The sequence below is a fragment of the Athene noctua genome, chromosome 7 (genome assembly GCF_965140245.1).
Source record: "Athene noctua chromosome 7, bAthNoc1.hap1.1, whole genome shotgun sequence".
Taxonomy (NCBI): Eukaryota; Metazoa; Chordata; class Aves; order Strigiformes; family Strigidae; genus Athene; species Athene noctua.
The window spans coordinates 9,683,067-9,703,426 of record NC_134043.1 but is presented as its reverse complement, the minus strand read 5'-3'; the positions used below and the strand labels follow the sequence as shown (position 1 = coordinate 9,703,426).

Below are 20,360 nucleotides of genomic sequence, written 5' to 3'. Positions count from 1 at the left end.
TTTTAAATGCTTTTCAAATATTTAGGGCTCTAATTTTCTTTCTCTGATCTTCAAAATGTTTTAGATGACAACAGGATGATAACATTAGTTTTATGGCATCAAGGAAAGCTAGTAAAACTAAAAGTAAAACTCATTCTCTTGGAATTTCAAGTTACATAAAACAAGCACTGCAGTGGGATCTGCAGAAGTGAAAAAATTTATATTCTCATTGTGCTTACAACAGTTTACTTAGCTGGCATTTTCAATAGTATCTAGGCATCCAAATCCCATTAACATCAATGAGGATTAATTACCTCATGCTTTTAGGGACCTCTCAATATCCCAGACTTTAAGTGTTCAGTGAAAACATTTTATTAAAATTTTAACTATCTTCCTATCTTATCTAGAGCCCATCACCTCTCTCTCCTAAGGTGGATGTGGGCATTTTTATCTCTTAATTCAAATTCCACTAGAAATTTCGCCCAAGTGAGGCTGAACGACGAAATCCAGGTCACAGTGTTTAGGACAAGACAGCTTTGGCCTGAGGCAAAAAGCTTCAGCTGCTCCCTCAAACTCAGGTTATCACAAGGTTGCATGAAAACGGTTCAGTGGGGCTCTTCTGAAAGACCTGTCAGTCCTCCTTCTTCCTCCCTCCACAGGCCTTCACATCACCTCAGCTGAAATCACAGGGACAGCTGGAACTGATCCTACCCCACCCAGATTTCACACATAAAGTCCTTTTCCCTTCATATGTGATGCTAGCCCCCTTGTGACAACGTCCTCCCTGACACGATCTCACATGCTTCAGTGGAAGCTACAGGTTCACCTAAGGTTCAGCAAGGTTAAGGTTTGCAACGTCTAACATCAGAGATATTTGGAGGATTGACGCAAACCCACATCATTTAAGATATTCAAGAGGGTTTAATGAAATCAGAACCCTTAGCCAGCAACATCCCCTTACTCTGCAGTGGGTTCCATGCAAGCCTATATGTCAGCAGCACACCCTGTCCTGCTCTCCCCAGCCTGTCCCTCACAGCACCCTCCCCTTCCATACAGCTATGGAGAGAGTGAACAGTGCTCTCGCCTGTCAGATGCCTTTTAATAAATTTAAATGTTGAAAATAAGGGGAAATTAGTTTCATGTGACCCACTACTTTTTTAGGTAAAAAGGGACTAAAGTAGTGATATCAATCTCTATATTACACAGAGTGCATATGGACTCTAAAGCATTTTGTATAGTGTTGTAGGATAAACAAGTGGAAAAAAGAAAGATAAGATAGAGAGGAGAAAGAGCCCAGAAGAATGACAGGAAAATATGGTTCTTAACATCCATGCTAACAGTAAGTACACTGTGATAGGGAGGGTCCTTCTCAGGGAAGAAATAGCAATGTGAGGTTAAATGTTAAACTATGCTTAATGTTAAAGCTGCACATACCTGCATAGTGTAATTAACTCCAGCTTTTATTAGATGTTTAATTAGTTCTGCTGAATGCTGGAAGTGGACTTTAGCTGCAAGTTAAAAACAATACAATATTATTAGTAAAAGCTATGCTAGCATGAAATACTTGTCTGTTAAACATTTTTGACTGAAAACATTTCCAATCTCTGTAATTAGGGGATCTGACACTGACTGTCTTTCTGATCAGAAGCACACAGCCCCACCAGTAACAGTGATGGAGGGTGTAACAGCAGAGGTTTTGGAGAAGGAGCTGGAAGCCCCAAGAGAAGCCATTGCTTTCCAGGCACTCTGCAAGGACTCCTCTCTCTACCCTTGATTTACACACACTATGATAGTTTAGAGGCATGTAAAACCATTCTGTTTGAACATCTTGACAGTTTATAATTGGGTAAAAGGAAAGCACATTGGATTTTCTACTGCCTGCACAGGGTTATTACAACCCACACTTCTTTAGGTAATGGACTTTCTGCAACATATCAGTAACTTCATCTTTGTGTGGTAAAGCCAGGCAACTTTATTACCATGTCCTAATCCTGAAGAGTTTCAGCTGCAAACGGGCTGGGTGGTGTCACTAGATGTGATATTAAGCAAGGGCAGCAGGCAATCAGAGTCCTAGTCTTGAACACACTGTATTGCTCAGACATCTATCAGAGTCCCAATTCCCTCTAGTGCCAAGTTCATAAGGGTAGAAATTGCTGCTGGTTTTTACAATCAGCAAAGTCTGAGACACTCATGCCTGCTCAGTCACCCAGTATATCATAGAATCATAGAATGATTTGGGTTGAAAAGTACCTTAAATATCACCTAGTTCCAGCCCCCTGCCATGGGCAGGGACACCTTCCACTAGCCCAGATTGCTCAAAGCCCCGTCCAACCTGGCCTTGGACACTGCCAGGGAGGGGGCAGCCACGGCTTCTCTGGGAAACCTGTTCCGCAGTAAGAAGTTTCTTCCTTACATCTATTCTAAAACTACCCACTTTCAGTTTAAAACCATTACCCCTCGTCCTATCCCTACACTCCCTAATAAATCTTTCCTGTCGCTCCTTGAAGTACTGGGAGGCTGCTATGAGGTCTCCCCAGAGCCTTCTCTTCTCCAGGCTGAACACCCTCAACACTCACAGTCTGTCCTCACAGGGGGGTGCTCCAACTCCCTGAGCATCTTTGTAGCCACCTCTCAACCCACTTGAGCAGGTCCATGTCCTTCTTCTGTTGGGGGCCCCAAATCTGGACACAGCACTGCAGGGGGGGGGTCTCACAAGATTGGAGAAGGGGGGAGAATTCCCTCCCTTGACCAGCTGCCCACACTGCTCTTGATGCAGCCCAGGACACGGTTGGCTTTCTGGGCTGTGAGTGCACATTGCTGGCTCACAGTCAGTTTTCCATCCACTGATACCCCCAAGTCCTTCTCCTCAGGGCTGCTCTCAATCCCCTCATGGCCCAGCCTGTATCTGTGCTTGGGATTGCCCCGACCCATGGGCAGGACCTTGCCCTTGGCCTTGTTGAACTTTATAAGGTTTTCACAGGTAATATATCTTCTCTGTCCTTCTCCCCTCTGCTCTGGGAAGAAACACTGGACAATGTTTGCACCCCTCTGGTTGCACTTGGGACCTATAACACAAGTTTGACAGGTTACGCCAAGGTGACAGGCTGGTGGGTGCCATCCTCACTGTGCCAACTGTGTGTGGGCACTCTTACCTCAGCCCTTTGCAGTGTAAGGTACTTATCCGTCCAGACTAAGGAGTAAGAAACCTTGTATTATCCCCACATTCACCATGAGTATGAATCTGTACAGAAAAGCTTGTTGCAGCACTGTAATTGATGCCTGCATCAAAGCTTGTCCTTTAGACCTACATCAGTTAAGAAAGTTCCGAAAAACATACTGTAGTTAAATTTAATCTAATTACAAATTATCTCGTGATTGACACATCTTATGATTCCATGTAAAGTGCTAGAACGTACTCATTCTCTGTCCTAAACTACTGCTAAAAGTATTGGTGCTATTAAAAGGTTCCCTATAGCTTCAGCTTCAGATGCTTTGGCACTACGTTGGAACGAATTAGCTGAAAAGTTTCACTTCCCATTTGGTACTGTACTTCACCAACTGTACGGGTAATTCTTTCTTCGATTGCAGAATCTCCATTAATTTAATATACTATTAAAAATGTATGTTGTTCTATTAATAATTCATATAATACCTTTCACTAGCAAAACAGTGGTCCACAACATTTAAACAAATTAGAATATACAGCACCTAAAAGGTACAATATTCAGCAAAGAAAAGTGTCATCAGTTTAGGGTTAGAAGTGACAATTGAAATAAAATTTAAAAATCCTGTCAGAGGGATAATGAAACTAAAAATGTCCTTGCTAAGTATGTTCCTAATCAGTCTTTGAATGCCCGCCCATTAGAACCTTCCTCCAAATGTAACTGCATCTGTAAACACTTACCATCAGCTGTCCCATGAACTATTAACAAATTCGCTTCTTTTAAACCATGAAGATTGTGTAATACACTGGATGCCTGGCAAACAAACACACACAAAGGTGTAACTGAATTGCATTTTAAGAGTAAACTGGTCATTTTAAGTTACTTGTTCATACTAACTTACCTGATAGGTATTTTCCTCTTTTGATGGAACACCAAGGTATCTTTCTGAAAAAGCTGATGCTATGAAAGTAAAAACAAAAACTTGTGAATTCATCAGAATTACTTCTATTTTAAAACTCTTTAGTTCTAACCTAGAGTCAAGAGAAGCTATTTAAGCCATGAAGCCAACAAGAAAATGTTAATTTAAAACCAGAATGTACTATTTCAAACCATTCTTAAAAGGTTAAAAAGCAAAATAAAACAAAATCAACCACCACCAACAAAAAAAACCCCACCCAAACCAAAGCTAACTCAAAAAAAACAGAAAACAAAGAAAAGACTAAACAACCATTAAAGTAACCTGGCCTGATTTCCTGTCTATCACAGTCTACAGCCCATAGCCTGTGTCCAAAACTTCATGTACAGAACCAAATATCCTGTGATTGAACGATGACACGATTGATATCGTAAGGAATTTATCACTAACCTTAAAAGATTCATTCCCTATTATAAGTCTATTATTAGTATTATAGTCTTATTGTAAGTACCTACATAAAGGTTTCTTAGGAAATGGGGTACCTAACTGAATTTCAGTGGGAAATGGGAAACACAACTCCTCTGCAAAAATCAGTGTGTTAAAAAATGTTTTATCTGTTGCATGTTTTGGTACTGTGCCAGTGTTAGCTGCCCTTTCATTTAAAGGAGAGAACGAGACAGTGAGGTGAAATCTAGTTGATATTCTTATGTTATTTGCCCTTAATTAAAATGAATAGTAGCTCCATGAATAAAACATATTTTGAATAGACTATCACACAGGTGTAGGGCAAGGAATACTCACCATACAACTTCATATCTGTAATTGGTGCCACCACAGCTCCACACTTGAAGAGCCGTTCACTGGATTTCAGGATCATTGACGTAATGTAACCACCATATCCCTAACAATGGAAATTATATTGCGGGTTTTGTCAATTCATTCCTTTTTAGCAACAATAAAGTTAAAGGCCATTGTGCTAATCTGATGGTATCGTTTTACTGTATATATTTATAATGGCAAGAATTGCTTTTGAAGAAAATGTAAACCTACAGTTAAGAGTGAATAAAGTTCTCATTTGATCTGGTCATGATCTTTAAACTATTCAATTAACAATTATGAGTGCATTTCAGTTTAAGCTCCGTAATTCCATCATAGCAGACTAGCCTATAGTTAGTAAAGATTTGAAAATTGCAGAAAAACCAAAACCAAAGGTAAGGCTTTTGGGAATACAGCCTAGATAGGAAGATTTATACTCAGTTTTTAATATACTTAATGTAGATTTTTGCTAATTACTAAGATACACTGAGCATTCTGCTGACAGGACAGAGTATGAGAATGGGGGAAACCTGTGAACTGATTGCAGTATGTCCTCCCCCTGACACCTGAACCTTCACAGATTGAATCCTATTGCTGTTAAAGAGGTTTCTGCTACAGCATTGTCAAACACCCCACAGAGGGGTACAGATCCTGCATTGTTTTGCAGAAATAAAAGCTGTACACAGTCACATTGCTCAATAGTATGCTAATCTCTGGACGCACTTTCTGGCCACAAGAGCATCCATCAGGCTGCTTTGTTAAAAAGCAGGGAGCACAGACAGCATGAAGAAGCTGGGAGATGGGGCAGAAGTGGGGAAACTTCTTCCTTGTCTCGCCACATCTATCTGTCCTTACAGCACACCTTTTCAGCATCTCCCCTGCAAAGTCTGTAACACACATCCTGGGGAAGAGTTGTGACACAGAAGAGATTCATGAAAGCTTTACTTTGCATGAGAACATGAAAGCTTTAACCTGAGACCACAGATTTCCTTGGAATGACACTGGCAATCTATATCTGTACACCTATAATCATTCTAGACCCAAAGAAAATGAAATTCTGAATTGTGAAGTCTGGGATCAATGATTTTCTCATATATTATGAGCTCTTCAAATTTCTCTATTTGCCATCTTTGTCTTCCCTTCATCAGTGCTGGAAAATTGATTTTTGCAGGTATTTTGTTGTTGCAGTGGTTTTGTGTTTGGCACAACACACTTCAGGAAGAAGAAACAATCCCATGGTGAAGAAAAGAAAAATGTAAAACACCAGCCAACCCAAAAAAAGAATATTGTGCATCATACGCTCACAGAGTTTTCTCATGGACTTTTTTGAATCCTGCCTGCTCCTGTTCTTCATGTCTAAATATTTACTGAACAGATGATTTCTGTACTAGAATGGGAATATCTGAAAATCCTTTAATCTTAATTAAGAAAAATAAGCAAAGAAAGAGGAACGTCTTTGGAATCAACCTATAGTAAATGCAAACAGACACACTAAAGGAAACAGAGAATAAGAGCTGGATTTTCAAGACAATATGGGGAACCGAGTTATTCCTTTCCCATAGAAAGTCCAGCCCAGGAGGCCAAGAGCCACCCAGAATTGCCCATGTGCATGTGTAGATTTCACTTTAGAAAGAATTTCCGAGTGGGCACCAGTAACTTCTATAATTCAAAGAGTTTAAGAGAATAGCAACTTTCCTCTGCCTCTGGGTTCTCTGCTTTTGCTTTTGTTTAATATTCTGTTTATGTCTTTTTCAGTAGGTCCACAGCACAATTTTAATCCTAGGATAGCTATTGCCAGGTTATTTATTATTTATGCCATGTATTCATTAAGAGCTTAGTTTAGTTCTCCTGGGAATTTCTTTTCTTTGTGCTTGCGCCCTTGCTTCCAGCCAGACTTTCCAGGACAAAAACATTTCACAGTGAGATCACATTTTTAGAAGCACTTCACAATGACAATGCAGAAAATAGTTCATACATCCTAATGCAAGGATAGATGGTGCCTCTGCTGGATTTCTGTGGTTACAATCCAATTGCTGTATTTTCAAGAAGCTGGTTGGCTGCAAGGTTGCAACTTATTTTCAAGCAGAAGGAGATTTCTATTTCCATGAATAAAAATGCAAACTACATGGAAACACAATTTGTAGTCTAACAGTTCAGAAAGGTCCTTGGATTGTGCATCACTAGGGCTTGTACCCCTCACAGACATAAGCAAGGTGGCATCGGCAGGTTACCCAGCAGTCAGAAGCAGGTATTTCCCACACTGTGCCCTTCTGGACAGCCTTGTTACTCTTGTGCCTAGTTTACATTACTGATTGCAACAAGAATTTTATTTCTGTGTAGTTCTAAGACCTCTTAAAGAGCTCCCTGACAGTCCAACTTTATGAGATCAGCATTAAGCAAATCCAAACTCATCTTATTTTCAAGTGCATATTCTATTTCCATCAGTAAGCCCGATTTAATGCATAGAAAGAAAAAAAAAAAAATCCCATCACATTGCTGTACATGTTAAAAAGGAAATGAGTTTTAAAAAAGATTTTTAATTGACTCTAAAATAAGCAGTGTGAAGGAAAATACAATTAACCCTAGGAAACTGTTAAATAGAGTGGGTTATTTTCCTAATTCTAAAACTCATTTTTAAATTTTATGAATTTTTGTTTAACAGTAGAAAACAACTCTGAGAGGTTAATTTGGAAAGGGTAAATTTTCCCAAATTCAAAGCAGCATTGAAGCTTATAAAATTTTCCAGTTTTTGCTCTTTGCTTTCTGACATTTTCACTTTTCTTTCCTCTATCATTCTTTCAGAAAATAAATGTAGGAACATCACAATCAATAATATTTTATGAAAGAAATAAAATTTGGGGTGTAGCCTTTGGCAGGTATGTAAAACCATATTTATATGTACACTCTATGGTAACTGTCTCATCACGTCACTGTTAGGAAACAAGATATTGCTGAATCTCCTACAGAAAAAAAAGTGGAAATTATCAAGTAGCAATGAGAAGAAGTTCTGAAGTCAGAAAGAAGTGAGCAATTTGGGGTGCTTAGTGATTCATTTCAGAAATACCATTTTCAGTTGTTTGTGGAAAGAGGATATGGAGAAATATGATTGCTTCTATGAATGTGTACTTTCATATACATTGGGAACAGTCACTAAAGCCTGAACAGAAATGTGTGCCACAACCATCTGATGAATGGAATCAGCCCTGCTTATACATATTCGGCTGAAAAATCTCTGGTTGTTGCCCTACAAACCAAATAATGGTTTTGATGCTACTGAAATTCTTGCAAGGACAGTTTCTTTAGCTCAAGGAGTATGGCAGGAGCTCAAATATTTGAGGAAGGTCACGTTCCCATGAAATGCTAATAATAATCACAAACATTAACTAGTCCTCAAAATGCTACCTTGTAGGAGGTAAATATCAATATCCTCATCTCAGACAGAGACAGGCAGGTTAAATGCCTTGCCTGAGGCCATGCAGTGTCAGTAGCAGAGATGGGAACTAAGGAGTTTCATACCGGAACACACACTGCTCTTATCACTGATGATTGGAGGGTTTGTCTAGGTACTCAATCGAGGTTTGTTGTTGCTTTAAGGTCAAAGGCACAAATAATCTTCATTTTTAGGAAAACAAATAAAAAAGGTTGTATATGCTAGTTCATAGATGAAGCAGCAATTATGTGGTGCTGTTAATTGCTGGTTTTGAATAGACATAAGTAAAATGCTACTTAGTTTGTTACTAAAGGTTAAGCCTTGCTTTGTTCTGTCTCATGCTAAGGGCAATGACATGCCACACAGTAAAGCCAGGTGACAAAATAGCAAAGGCGGGATTTCTAGATGATGCAAAAAGGAAGTTGATAGTACCACAGGGTAGTTACTCGTCTAACTTCAAGGGTCAGTAAAACATTCAGATACGAAAGTTGTATAAGAAGGACATTGTCAATTTAACTGAAGCCCAAATATAAAAGAAAAAAGGTTTCACAAAACCTAAGCCCATATGAAAAATTTCTAAAGAAAACAGGTATTTTTTTAGTGAATACTTCCTCCTGCAAATTCTGAAACACAAACACTGCAGATTCTGAAACACAAACTGATCTGATAGGTCTCAAATACTCATTCTGAGAAAAATTAATACAGAAGATACAGTAAATTATGAAAGTTTTTTTCCTCTTTTAATAAGTGAAATTGTCTTAGGAAAACAGATAAATGTATTTGTTTATGAATGGATAGTATTTTCTTAAAGAATCATGTTGATACATCCTGCTATTTTTGCACATTACCTTTCCAAATATACTCAGTCTCTTAGGATCAATGAAGGGCTGTTTCAATAGTGCTCTGAAATAAAAAAAGGTGGTTTTACTTTGGTAAAGTAAAATGGTGAATTTTACTTGCTTCATCTAGTATGTAAAAAAAATTATTTTTACAGTAAGGAATACATGCAGATCAAGTAGAAGAACAAATTACACCAACAATATTATTGCACTGGGAAATCTGATTTGCTTTCTAATTCCTTCTCTATATGGCAAACAGTTGGTGTTGGGCTCATCTCACCTAATTTTAGATATCTGAATTTGAGCATCTTGTCTAAATTGCCCATTTGCATCTGCTCTTCAGTTAAAGGAGATAAGAGAGACACCCTCAAACAGCCGTTCTTTCCCACCCATTCTGGAAACCTCTTTCAGTCTGGGGAGAATTACCCTCCAGAAACGCCAGGATTTTCCACTGACTGGAGCTTAAATGACTGGCTTTGACCAGGTGCTTAGTTTTTTGACAGCTAAAGGGAGCTCAGATGAATGCAACTTCTTGAATCCAGATAATTATCCAAATAATGAATCCTCTCATCGAGGCCATTTAATCAGCAATGGTGAATTTTATACAGAAAAGACAGAACAACCTGAGGGCAAAATCTAACTGCTTCTGAGGAGACAAAAGAAGCCACAATACCTCCTCTCAGCCAAGGGCACCCTCCCTTTTTTCCCATGCAGTGCATCCAAAACAGAAGCCAGATGTAGTTTAGCCTAAAACATCTGAGTATTTGAGCAGAGAGCTCAGTTCTCATAGCACAGTGTATGGCCTGCTTCTGATGGCCCTTTCACAAGGGTCACCTTGAATTGCTCCACTCAACGCAGCCCATTCCTGACCAACATGAACACTAGGAGCCCTACTGCCCAGGTATGTCATGTCAGAGACACTTGCCTACTCATGCAATGGTTGAAGCATCAATCCCTTTCAAAAGGGGAAAAACAAAATCAAAATATGTATGGCTTAGGGTTTATGTATGTCTTTCCTTGAGAATCCCTAGAAGAAGTCCATCCAGACCTTGATATTGGTCATTTTGACATGTGCACCCTGAGTAAAAAGTATTGTCAGAGTCATGTGTGATCACTCCACAGATGGAAACGCCTCTTTTCTGCAGCTATTTATATCAGTCTAAGAATGATAATGTAAATGAGGAATAACAGTCATTTGCCCAAATTTTGCTCTCATTTTCACCACTACAACTCCATTTGCTTTGTACTATTAGTCTAGAACTCTGTGGTGGAAATGAGAGCAGTATGATATCATACAGGCCTAAAATATTGTAACATAAACACAGGTAAACATTAACATGTGCATTGCAAGAAACTTTCTTAAGGAATACAGACAAATACAAATGAGCTCAGATAGAATATTTAGATTGCACACGCAAAGGCAGCTTTATCAAAGAGAAACACCAACACAAAAAGCAAACACCTTGCTGATCTTTTATTTGCTGTTTGTAATAAAAAGATTATTGTTGCATTAAAAATAAACATTAACAGTATTCACTATGCAATGAAAACATTCTGGGCAGTTTCAGTTAAAAAATGCTCATTCATCAAGGTGGAAGCAGGGTAAAAGAGAAGAAAAGTTTGCACATACGTACTCTACGGCTGCTATTTGGTCCTTCACTTCCACTGATCCTAAGCATCGGTGGATCTCCTGTAGAATCTTAAGGCCTTGAAATCCACTCCCTCTGCCATCAAATCGAGCTACGATGACATTATCAGAGTTGACAAGCACTGAGTCCCAGTCAATGTGAAACTTATCTGTAACCAGCTGGCTGCCTGGAGCTTCATCACTGCAAATACCAACACACCAGACACAAATGAAGACTACCGACACCGTAATGCACTTTGCCATTCTCTGATATTTTATTTAACCTAGGTGGCAGAGTTCAGCTGGTTATACAATCCTGCTGAATTACTGTCACTTCCATCACATTAGCTACTTCTGGTATCCCTGCAGTAATAGTAAGCAAAATAATTTCTTTAACTTTGTAACCACCGTGTTGCAGTGTTGCCAATATCTGAATATACCTTATAGAAAGAAACTGAAAAATACGTAGTGCTACTTATAGGTTTATAGAGTGAAAAAAAACCAAAACATAATCACTAACGGCTAGCTCAGTTCTGAGAAGGCTCATGTAAAATTTGTTAAGTCACACTAAACAGACAAAAAGAAAAATTCATTCAGTACCCTGATTATGATTTTTTAGGATATATAATACCACTAAGAAGGATGTCATCTTAGAAAAAAAAAAAAAAATTGTATTATTGTATCCCTGAATGGATTTTTTGAAATAGGGTACAAAGACGACTAAAGTACACACTAGAGAAAATTATATTTTCTCCATCCAAATTCACAGCAAGAAATGGATGCAGGCAGGAGTGATAAGTTTATTTTATGACTAAAAAGAAAGGTGGTTTACAGCAGAAAAGGTGGAATAGAATGGGAGAATGAAGTTTCTAGAGGAACAATAAGATTTTCCATTGAAGCCAAATATACTATTTTCCTTCTAAAGAAAATAAAATGTCAGTTTTAAAAGGGAAGCTTGTCATTATTTTTTCCCCCAAGATAAACACAGAATAAGGGAGCAGGCTACTATGAATTTGTACAAAATGCAAAACATTTCTAGGCAGGCTGCATCTGCCAGATGAATGCAAATTAAAATGTAAAAGTGTCAGTGCTGGCTGTATGGAAATTAGATTGGACAGTGTCTGTGGGAATATCCTGTCTAAAGTAAAAGAAAGATGAAGACAGAAATTATTAGTTTGCCAGAGAGACTTATATAAACCTGGGGGGAGGAAAGAGATATAAAAATCTCCTACACTAACTACTGTGATATGTACAATAATGTACTGATTCAATATCTGGTTTTGGCTGTGGATAACATAGACCACCTTCAAGGTAATCACTCTATTAATTAGCAAGTACATGATGAATGCATATGTCAAACATACCTATGTAGTCGCTATATCATGCACTGAAAACAGGATTACTTGCTTACAAACTCAGTCACAACATGTTATACTTGATTCACCATTATCTTCCGCATCAAGTTTATACTTGGATTTATAAAAAGAAAAGAAGGGCATTTTTTTTTTGCTTAACCAATTCAGTTGTGATTGCACTAACTGCTAACAGAGCAATGAATTTGGAAATACTGATTGTCAAGCAAGCTCTGCAGAAAACACACAATTCTGAAGTATACTATCATTATTATTTACAATAAAAGCACGAGCAGAACAATCTTTTCAATTTCTGCTTATTGTACAGAGCAGGGCTTTCAGAAGCACTCTACATTGACATAACTGTTTTCACAAAGCTTTTACCACTAATTCAAACAGTAGCAGCCTCAGACCAGGGTTGTTTTTTTTGTTTTTTTTTTGTTTTTTTGTTTGTTTGTTTGTTTGGTTTTTTTTTTGAGTTTTTCCAACTTTCTACAATAAAATGTCAGAAATATGCTTGATCAGCTAGGTATCTTTTCAACAGTTTAATGTGCCCCACAAAAGTGAAAATATCATGAGTCAGCCTGCCTCCCTCACACCTAATACAAGAACAAAATTAATACAGTATTTGCATTTATTTTATACATGTTATATATCTAGGTTATATATACACACACACACGTATATAAGTTATATATCTAGACACTTGGGAATAAAGGAAGAACTGTTACATTTGTAAGCTTTTCTCTGTACCAGAAAGTGCCTAAAACCAAAAAGGGTTTTAATTGAAAGATGAGACCCTCAGATAATTTCTTCTATTACAAAAGGTACAATAGATAGAACCTCAGCAAGATTCTCAGGAGGCGAGAACTGACAGTGATGTTTTCCCAAGCTTCTTCTCTGGAGGGCATAGCTGGGCTACTTTTAGGCTCAGACTTTAAACACTATACATCTTCCACTCCTGCGTGATGGGTTGTTTGACATATTGCTTTTGGAAGCAATTTTCCAGTGGCTAATTTATTTCAAGAATGTCCACATAAGTAGTCTGTGACAGGCATTTAAGGCCATTTCCATTGAGGTACATGTCAAAATTCCTATTAGCATCAAAAGGTCTCTTTACTCTTCAGCTGCTACTGTAAAATGATACTGATTATCTGAGGTGTGCTTTTGTCCTCCACAGAGAGACACCATATATTCTATACACCATTTAGGCCCAACTTTTAACCTTTTAAATGGGGCTTCTGCAAGGTATTAATCCTTTATGCAAGTTTGAACATCACCCCGAGGGCTCTGTAACAAAGCAAGTTTGTTCCTGCAGTGCAACAATAGATGCACATCCTGATTTGTGAAGTTTGTCCTAGGATTACAGCTATCTCAAACGTCAGGTTTTGTTTTATCCTCATCACTGCTTACAGCCTAATTATAATTAACTACTGTTCAGTGGTACTCTCTTCATAGAATTATTTCTTAACCCCAAAGTCTGTGCCATTTATGCTTGGGTGTAATACAAATGCAGAAGTCTTCTTCCCAGCTGACTATGGATGGCCATAAGGGAACCATGGACTAGCCAAAGCACTACAGCCAACGTGAAGCCAGCACTGAAAGGGCTATATGAAGCTACAGGCTCTTCAACATCCCTCAAGTGTTCCTTAACGAGCATCGTCTCCAGAGTCAAACAAGAGCAGAATGATTCAAATAAAGACTATGCCTAATTCTGATTCTTTTTTTTCTTTGTAAGTGACAGCACTTGCTCGTTTCCTTTTTTATTATTGTTCCTGACTTTCAAGGTTCAGAGCTGCCTAGTGTGTGTCTTTGACAGCAACTACACTTGGATTATGAGTCCATTGTGGCAGCGCAACTGCTGATGACTCTGACATACTGCTGAAGTTCACCATTGAGGTACCATTTAAACAGACAGAAGCCATCAATAATATACCAATATCATTGACCTTAGTGGGTAATTTGTATGCTTCTTACAAGGCAGTCATATACATCTCAGACGGTCTAGAAAAAGGGACAGCTCATCGTAACTTCATATATTGCTGAAAAGAGAAGAATCTGTTCTTTCAGATTCTATAACCAAAAGCTTAAACTAAAGTCTCTGTTCATGACATGAGTTACAGTCCACAGAGAATAATAGAGTGTTACCAGAGAGGCTGCTGCTGTACGCTGAGTAATACTCCTCTGCCACCCCGCTACCATGACTGCAGCAAAATTTGTTCCAGGTTTTGCACCATTTGAAAACTAAGTGGCAAGATTTTAAATAGGAATTTTAGAAGTTAGAGAACTGACCAAGCAGGGGCCGAAGGCGAGACAATTATAAAAGATACATGGCAAGTACCTGCTAACATCACTGCTTAATTCCCAGTTCTATTTCTGCAAAACAGTGGATTTGATGCAGCATATGGAAAAGATAACGATAGGAAATATGTGAGAAAGACTACAACTCAGAAGACAGAATCTATGCAAATAAATACCACTGAAAAAAGTCATCTTTTGATTATGGTGAAACTTAAGTGGAGAAAGATAATTTTGCAAAACTGGTGTAATAAAAAAATCCCCAAATCCACTTCATTGTCCAATTTCATGATCATTTCTTTCACAAGCATCAGCTTTCAAGCAGAGCCATCATTACTTGTCAAAAATCAGTGAACCCAAATAGCCTCAAACATTAAGGACAAAAACTCCCAAAAGTTTTCTCTCTTTTCATATACCCTGACTAGATATAGCAGACTGCAACTAAAATCATATACTGTGTTTACAACTCCTCAATGCAGATATGGCCAAACAAATTAAAACACATCACCGGATGCGATTCCATTACTAGGGCAGAATCACGTGATATGCAGGACTGAAGCAGACAGCATAGTACAGAAAATAAAATTATTCTTACAATACCTTTCTGAAATACTAGAGGCTAAAGACTTTAAAAATGCAATTTTGAGAACAATAGATGTAACACTGTCCTGTGTCATAAATATCCTGGTTTTGTCTGCCATAGAGTTCATTTTCTTCCTAGCAGCTGGAATAATGCTGTTTTGAATTTAGTATAAGCATAAAGTTGGTAACACATTGATGTTTTAGTATAAACACTACTTAGCAACAACTAAGTCAAGGATTTTTCAGCTCCTTAAGCCCTGTCAGCAAGAAGGCTGGAGGGGCACAAGAAGTTGGGAGGGAACACAGCCAAGAGAGCTGACCCCAACTGGCCAAAGGAATATTCCATACCGTATGACATCATGCCCAGTACATAAACTGAGGGGACCTGGCTGGGAGGGGGGGATTGCTGCTCGGGGACCAGCTGAGCATTGGTCAGCAGGTGGTGAGCATCACTTATCTTTCTTGGGTTTTATTTCACTCTTTTTGTTATCTTCCGTTAAATTACAATTAGTACTATTATTACCATTATTATTATATTTTATTTCAATTATTAAACTGTTCTTATCTCAACCCATGAGTTATATTTTTTTTTCTTTCCAGTTCTCCTCTCTATCCCCCCCGGGGGGGGGGTGCACGGCAAGTAGTGAGCAAGCAGCTATGTGGTGCTTAGTTGCTAGCTGAAGTTAAACCACAACAATAATAAAAGGAGGTGAAATTGTTCCTTCACTTGCAACAGCTGCCAGTTAAAACGAGTAATATCCTTTACAACAAATGACAGTATCGCAAGACAGCTATTAATAGGCAAAGTGTTACCATAGCTCAGATCTCAAATATCTCCCAATACTTGCATTATGCCTCACTACATTTCTTCCAGTCTTTTAATGAGTTATTACTGAAGCTGTAAAAACTTCACTTCCAACCCTACTGTCTTATCTTGCTATCAGTCCCGAGAGTGTATTAACTGCAGGCATAAACAGGTTTGATTGCCAGTGCGAGGTCTAAAACTTTCCTTATTTCTGTAACAGGTGAAGTGATTCCTGCTTATTACCAAAATATAAGAAAACAAGTAAACAAACAAACAGAAATCTCTTGGAGATAATTCATTGTTACTTTGGAGAATACCCATTGTCTTTTTTTCCCCTCAAAGATCAGAACCATTCCTCCACTGCTTCAGTTTTACAATATCCACTTACATACTGGACAATTTTAAATGGTGTTAAATAATAAATGCTGACATTTAAGATACATTATCTACAGATTTTGAAGGAATGAGGTTAATTATGTTCAAGAAAAAATAAAGAATGATTATCACCTCTCATTTTATTACCCAGATTAAATGCCAGAGTCTTTACTTAATCATTTCCTGTGTTACCAAGGAGTGCATCTTCCAACTTTTTTAATGAGTAAGGTGAACCATAATGAGAAAATCAAGGATCTGAAATTTAAACTTTGATCTTAATTATACAGAAAAGAGATGATAATCACTCTTTCAGGCAATTACTGTACACCTCTCTAATCTATAGCTACACTGTATGTATTATATCAGAAGGAAATTGCGTGTGAAATGTATTAGTGGTTTAGGAGAACAAATGGAAAAAGGAGAGTGCACAATCTATTTAGCATTTTATGGCCTACGCATCACAATTCTGGAAATAAAAATAGTGCTAGCCGACATAACTGGTTTCTACATGAGATCTATCTGTTAGAAAGGCCAGCCATACAGATGGACATAAATTTTAACACAGCAATACAATGATCTTCTACTTGAGTGCTACAGCATGCTTTGCAAATGTTAACGGATGAATCTTCACAAAATCCTTATGATGAAGGTTACAGGATATTCAGGGCCTGGTTCTTAAGCTGAGCTTGTGTGGAACTGTACTGAGTTCACACCCAGGTTTCACACCAGGACCAGAATCCACTGGTACAGGCTTTCTTCCAGGATTCAGCCTTAACAATCAGACACCTGGGTGCCATGTGCTGTAAATTTACCTGTAGGCAGGCATCCTTGCATGAATACAGAAGCCTTATTACAATCATGTACCTTTGAAACAGCAACCAGCCTTCAGTGATTTGGAAAAAAATTATGAAATAGTAACAAAATATCTCCTCTTTATCTATTTCCAAATTTTGTTTTCATGAGTGTAACCTAATGATCCAGAGAACACATTAACACCACACAGAAGTAGCTGCTGCTGAAGAAAATTTACGGTAAAATTATGAACTTCAGCCACCAAAAACCCACTTCATTCAGAGTCAGTGAAACCAAATACCAGTACAAAAGTTCTGCAGACAGAGACGAGACCCCACAGGTAAACCAGATCCTGGAAATATGTAAGACACAGGGAAGATGAATCTTAAGCAGAGGCTTGGAGTGACTCTAAAGCAATGACTGCATCTCAACAGCCAGTCAGAGCCTGTTAGAACTTATATGCCATATCTACCCTCTAGCTTAGGGGACAAAGGCTATATGCACTTAGAAGCCTATATGCACTTAACTAGGCATTTACTTTGCACTGCAGAAACACATTAGATGAATTTCAGGTTTAAACTCACATTCTCTTTTCATCATCTTCCTTCTTTCCTTCCCTCCCTCTCTTTTTCTCAAGTCCTCGTCAAATTGCAGTGCTACTGAAATGGAAGTCAAAAGCCGCTTCATATCTGTTAATACTCCACTTTTCCAGATAAATATTTTGTCTTTATATACATCTAAGTGTATGTTGCCTGGATCAAGATGTTATATAGAATCTCCTTTCCAAAAAAATGGATGTACAATTAAACAAACAGTCTTATCAAGGAAATTGGTAAGCATTCTTTTTCAAACTTTCAGTAGCTAGAATATAATGATATCATGCCTGAGAAAGTAAGCAAGAAAGTAGGTGCAGCTGAACAATATGAAAGGCAGTGCTTGTTATCAACCACTAATACAATTCTTGTCTAACTCTTCTAATAGTAGGAACAGAGTATTTCTCAATCAGTCCCAACACTACCACTCTGGGACGCAGGAAAGTCAAATATCTGGGAAATGATACCACATATACAACTAATCAGTGTTTCCTGTAAAAGCTACATGTTCTTCTTGGCCCTGAATATATATATATATATTTTTTTTTTAAGTAGTACTCCTGATAATGAAAAAAACCCTTAAATGTCAATTTGGAATTGTGTGGGTCAAGAAATTACCCTCTGCATGCACACAGATTTCCAATCTTTCTTTCTCAAGAGCTAGACAGAATTTATTAGACTCAAATAATCATCCCACAAGGGAACCTCCCATAACTTCAGTGACAGTTTTCAGTTTTATATCTCATTTGGGGACATCTTTAATTCAAAAAAGGATTGCTGGCAACCTTAGTTTAAAGTCTGTAAAAAGCTGCTGAAGAAATATAACTTCTTTCTCTTCTATGGAAGAGTGGGACACGAAACATGCAACATTACATGAGCCAGGACACATTTCAAATTTGGTTTCCTACTTTCACTAGTGTATAGGGCTTTCTAAAAATAACTCCTGTTAAAGCTAACATTGAGAATACAGCATCGCAAAGGTAAGGGTATAACTAAAGAGAAGCAATGCTTCCATATTACAAATGTAGATATATCACAATCTGTATTCATAAGTGGATGAATTTCCTTTTTATCCCACATGCACATCATAAAAAAAATAAAGCAATTATAAAATATAGCCATACATTATGATTTGACCACATTATTCATTCACTGGGTACTCACAACTTTGGTAAGTTTAAATGCTGACCTTGCCTCAATACTGTTCTCAGTTATTTCAATTCTTGATATCTAAAAACATTTAATGATAGTATTTCCTTAGCTTTTTTTCCCTTCTGTTTCTGATCCTTCCCTACCATCTTCTCTAGGTTCTATATATACATGAGTATATAACCTCATATTCTACCATAACTGTATGTGGCAAATTATATATTTACTAAGGTAATTTAAAAGGAAAGTGTTACACTGCTAACACCTCAGTGGTTACCTTACTCTCAGAAAAAAGAATAACCTCAAGTGTTTGCAACTCCCTGTAATGCTGCTGGTGTCCATTCACAGAGTTGGTTTGCCTTTGGCACACTTAAAACAACTGCTTAAAATACAATCATGCTTCCAAGGTTATGCTAGCAAATACTGCAAAGATAAAATAATCCATGTGTCCTGTTTCTTCACAAGAAAAACGTGTTCATGAGCCATTAGAAGAGAGCTGCCACAACTGCAGATAAATACAATCGAAAAACCTGACTTTTAAACACAAACTGGATTTAGAAAGAAGCAGTTTTATGCTTAATCTAAGATCTGATCTGAGTAGAAGAATTTGGAATCACTCAGCAGCTCAAGCTTGTAAATTTGACCTCACATTACAAACAATCAGGATCTCTGCTGTCACTAAGGGGAGGTCTACTCCAGGTGATAAAGTTCCCCTAACATAGTATTTTCATGTTAGTAAATTCATATCAATTCTTTCCAAGTGGGACTGGAAGAAAATCTATAGGTACAGGAAAGCCTGCTACATCCATAGCAGACCCATGCTGAGCTCAGGTGGAGAGCAACAAATGATGCCCTGAGCTGGCCATCACCAGTTATGCTAGGTAGGCTCTAGGTACCCTCATGACTCTGCTGCCCTCCTCTGCTATATGTTCTGTAGATATGCAACATCAAGGCTGACTGTCTCTGAAAGAAATACACACACTATTTCTTTTTGAAAGAACAGTACAGGTTGCCAGGAAGTACCTCTTTCCTCCCATAGAGGTTTCCTACAAACATCAACAGTCTTTAGAGCATGCCTATAATCCCTTTAGCCATTGGTTGTCAAAAATATTTTTTGCTTCTTTCCAGTGTTCCTAAAAGCAGTTTTGATTTATGTATCTTAACGGAGCCCCTCTTAGAGGCTCTACACATTTATATTAGGGATAAAAAGGAGCATATGCTCTGAATGAGATCCAATGTGGGTAGGGATCAGTATGGGTCCAGGAAAGACTGCAGAACTACTCACAGCTACATCATAAGAAAGGCCAGTGCCTCATGTACATAAAAGTACAATGAAGCAGAGCTAGGTCTGACAAGCTCAAAAACTCCAGGCCTCTCTACTAGACAGCACCTATAACAAAATCTTCCTGAGAAGAAGCCTTTTGATTTATCAATTCAAATCTATGAGGTAATTTTTCTCCACGAGGTAAAAAAACATTTTCTAATTACAGAGTTAAATGTTTTCTATGAAGTATTTTTGTATTATTTTGAGTGACTCTACATAGATACTTACATTATTAATAGAAGGGCATACTGGTTTCGATCCGTGAAATCTTTTGGCAGTGACAACTGTAAAGGGAGTTCTTTTAAGAAAAGAGCAAAAC

The 20,360-nt window shown here is 38.0% G+C and overlaps 1 protein-coding gene across 3 annotated transcripts in view; it reads right to left on the bottom strand.

The window, feature by feature from the left end:
• Positions 1-20,360, bottom strand: part of DPP10 (dipeptidyl peptidase like 10) — a 556,222-nt gene that overhangs the window by 6,139 nt on the left and 529,723 nt on the right. For all 3 annotated transcript variants that reach the window (XM_074910324.1, XM_074910323.1, XM_074910325.1), the window contains 7 exons: positions 20,270-20,339; positions 10,779-10,973; positions 9,154-9,208; positions 4,861-4,960; positions 4,045-4,103; positions 3,884-3,956; positions 1,414-1,487 (listed from right to left, as the gene is read on the bottom strand). In XM_074910324.1, the coding sequence (XP_074766425.1) occupies positions 1,414-1,487; positions 3,884-3,956; positions 4,045-4,103; positions 4,861-4,960; positions 9,154-9,208; positions 10,779-10,973; positions 20,270-20,339 (626 nt within the window). The remainder of the gene's footprint in view (positions 1-1,413; positions 1,488-3,883; positions 3,957-4,044; positions 4,104-4,860; positions 4,961-9,153; positions 9,209-10,778; positions 10,974-20,269; positions 20,340-20,360) is intronic.